At 43.4% G+C, this 1,643-nt stretch overlaps 1 protein-coding gene across 1 annotated transcript in view; it reads left to right on the forward strand.

The window, feature by feature from the left end:
* Window positions 1-80, forward strand: part of FOXN4 (forkhead box N4) — a 6,381-nt gene extending 6,301 nt beyond the window's left edge. The window contains exon 10 of the mRNA XM_010286609.1: window positions 7-80. Within this exon, the coding sequence (XP_010284911.1) occupies window positions 7-80 (74 nt within the window). The remainder of the gene's footprint in view (window positions 1-6) is intronic.
* The last annotated feature ends 1,563 nt before the right edge of the window (window positions 81-1,643 follow it).

Consider the following 1,643-nt stretch of genomic DNA (forward strand, 5'->3'; position numbering starts at 1 on the left):
CCACCGACACGACACTGGACAACGTAGCGGCGGCTCAGTACATGAACCCCCAAGGCAACAAACCCATCGCGCTCCTCTAAGTTTTGCACGGTTCCATGGCCCTCTGACTCGGGGCCGGTTTCTCCCGACCGTTAAAATCCGACCTGAAAGCAATAAAAGAGCTCCTCCTGCAGACACTTGGAACGCGGCGGCTATTTGCTGGGACGCAGCACGTGACGCCAAAATAAACCAAACTGTTACTAGCAGAACCACTTTCACCCATGGCAAGACCGAGGAAGGGGCACGGACACTTGTGTTGCAGGACCGGTGAGCGCTTAAGAAGGACCTGGAAGGCATCAGCCAGCAGGACCTTTCACTAGAATGTAACTGAGCCAAGAACAGCCCGGTGAAGGCAAACGCGTGTAATCGACACTGTGATCTGGACGTGCATGTGGACGCTGTTCGGTCACCGCCTACACGGAAGCCGACACAAGTCAACGGGCTGGTCGGCACCAAGCTGGACTCCGCAACGGTTGATCGTGTACCACGCGTAACTTTTTATCTTAAATTGCCAAATAACTATTGCCGTTGAACAGAGACCACACACAGTTTCTGGAGACACTTGCACCACTAACCTTTTTCTGACTTATCTACTGTTAATTTATTGTTATGAGGTAGGAAAGAAGGAGCAAGAATATTAAAAATCAAACCCATGGCAGACAACTGTTATATCTAGGTTTGAAAACAACGTCCTTACCCCACATGAAGGAAGTGGTACTACCGAATTATTAAACTGATCACTGGCTAGAGGATTTTAGGAATTATGCCTATTTTTAGGATTTAAAAAAAAACCATTAGATTTGTTTTATAGTCTTGTGTATTGTGCTTGACTATTCGTGTGCTAGGCAGTATTACTATTTGTAAATTTATTTATATTTATTGTTATGAAGATAAAACAAATTATGTAAACTGAGCACTGTTCAATTTTTTAAAATGCTGCAGTAACCTGTTTTACATCCACTAAATTATTCATAATCAAAAATGCAACAATTTTAATCACTGTTGTTACACTATATTTCTTTTAAATAAGCACTTTTGATACTGTGAAACTCATGTTTTAAGAAAACTTCAGAGACCAAATATTGTAACTATATTGTTCCGATTCATAATAGCCTTTCTTTCCTAATTAACCAAGTCAAATTGATTCTAACGTAGTTTTTAAAATTTTCAAACCCTGCTTTACACTTGGCAACATAGGTTGCAAAAAACGTGCCGAAACATTTGAAAATATAAAAAGCAAACTGTATGTTGGAACTTAGCATTTAGTCTACTTATACCTCTGTGACCATGAAGTGATATTTATATCTCGTGTTTTGGCTGTTTCTGTGCATCAATAGAATTTCCGTCAGTTCCCGGTATCGCACCCACCCGCTCACGGGCTCCTCTCCCCCGCTGCCCGCGGCTGGGGCCGGTCAGCTTACGTCCATGTACTAAAAACCCGGAGGGTGCCAGACGCTGGAGCCACCCAGCTGAAAAATCACTGTTGTGAAGTTCAGGGGCTAGAAAACATCTGTGCCCATGTCTTCCCCAGCGCGTATGACCACGGCAACCTCTTCCGAAAGGGCACGATGCTCCACGTCATAATTTATTGCTCAAGAACAAAT

Source organism: Phaethon lepturus, unplaced genomic scaffold, assembly GCF_000687285.1.
Source record: "Phaethon lepturus isolate BGI_N335 unplaced genomic scaffold, ASM68728v1 scaffold43764, whole genome shotgun sequence".
NCBI lineage: Eukaryota > Metazoa > Chordata > Aves > Phaethontiformes > Phaethontidae > Phaethon > Phaethon lepturus.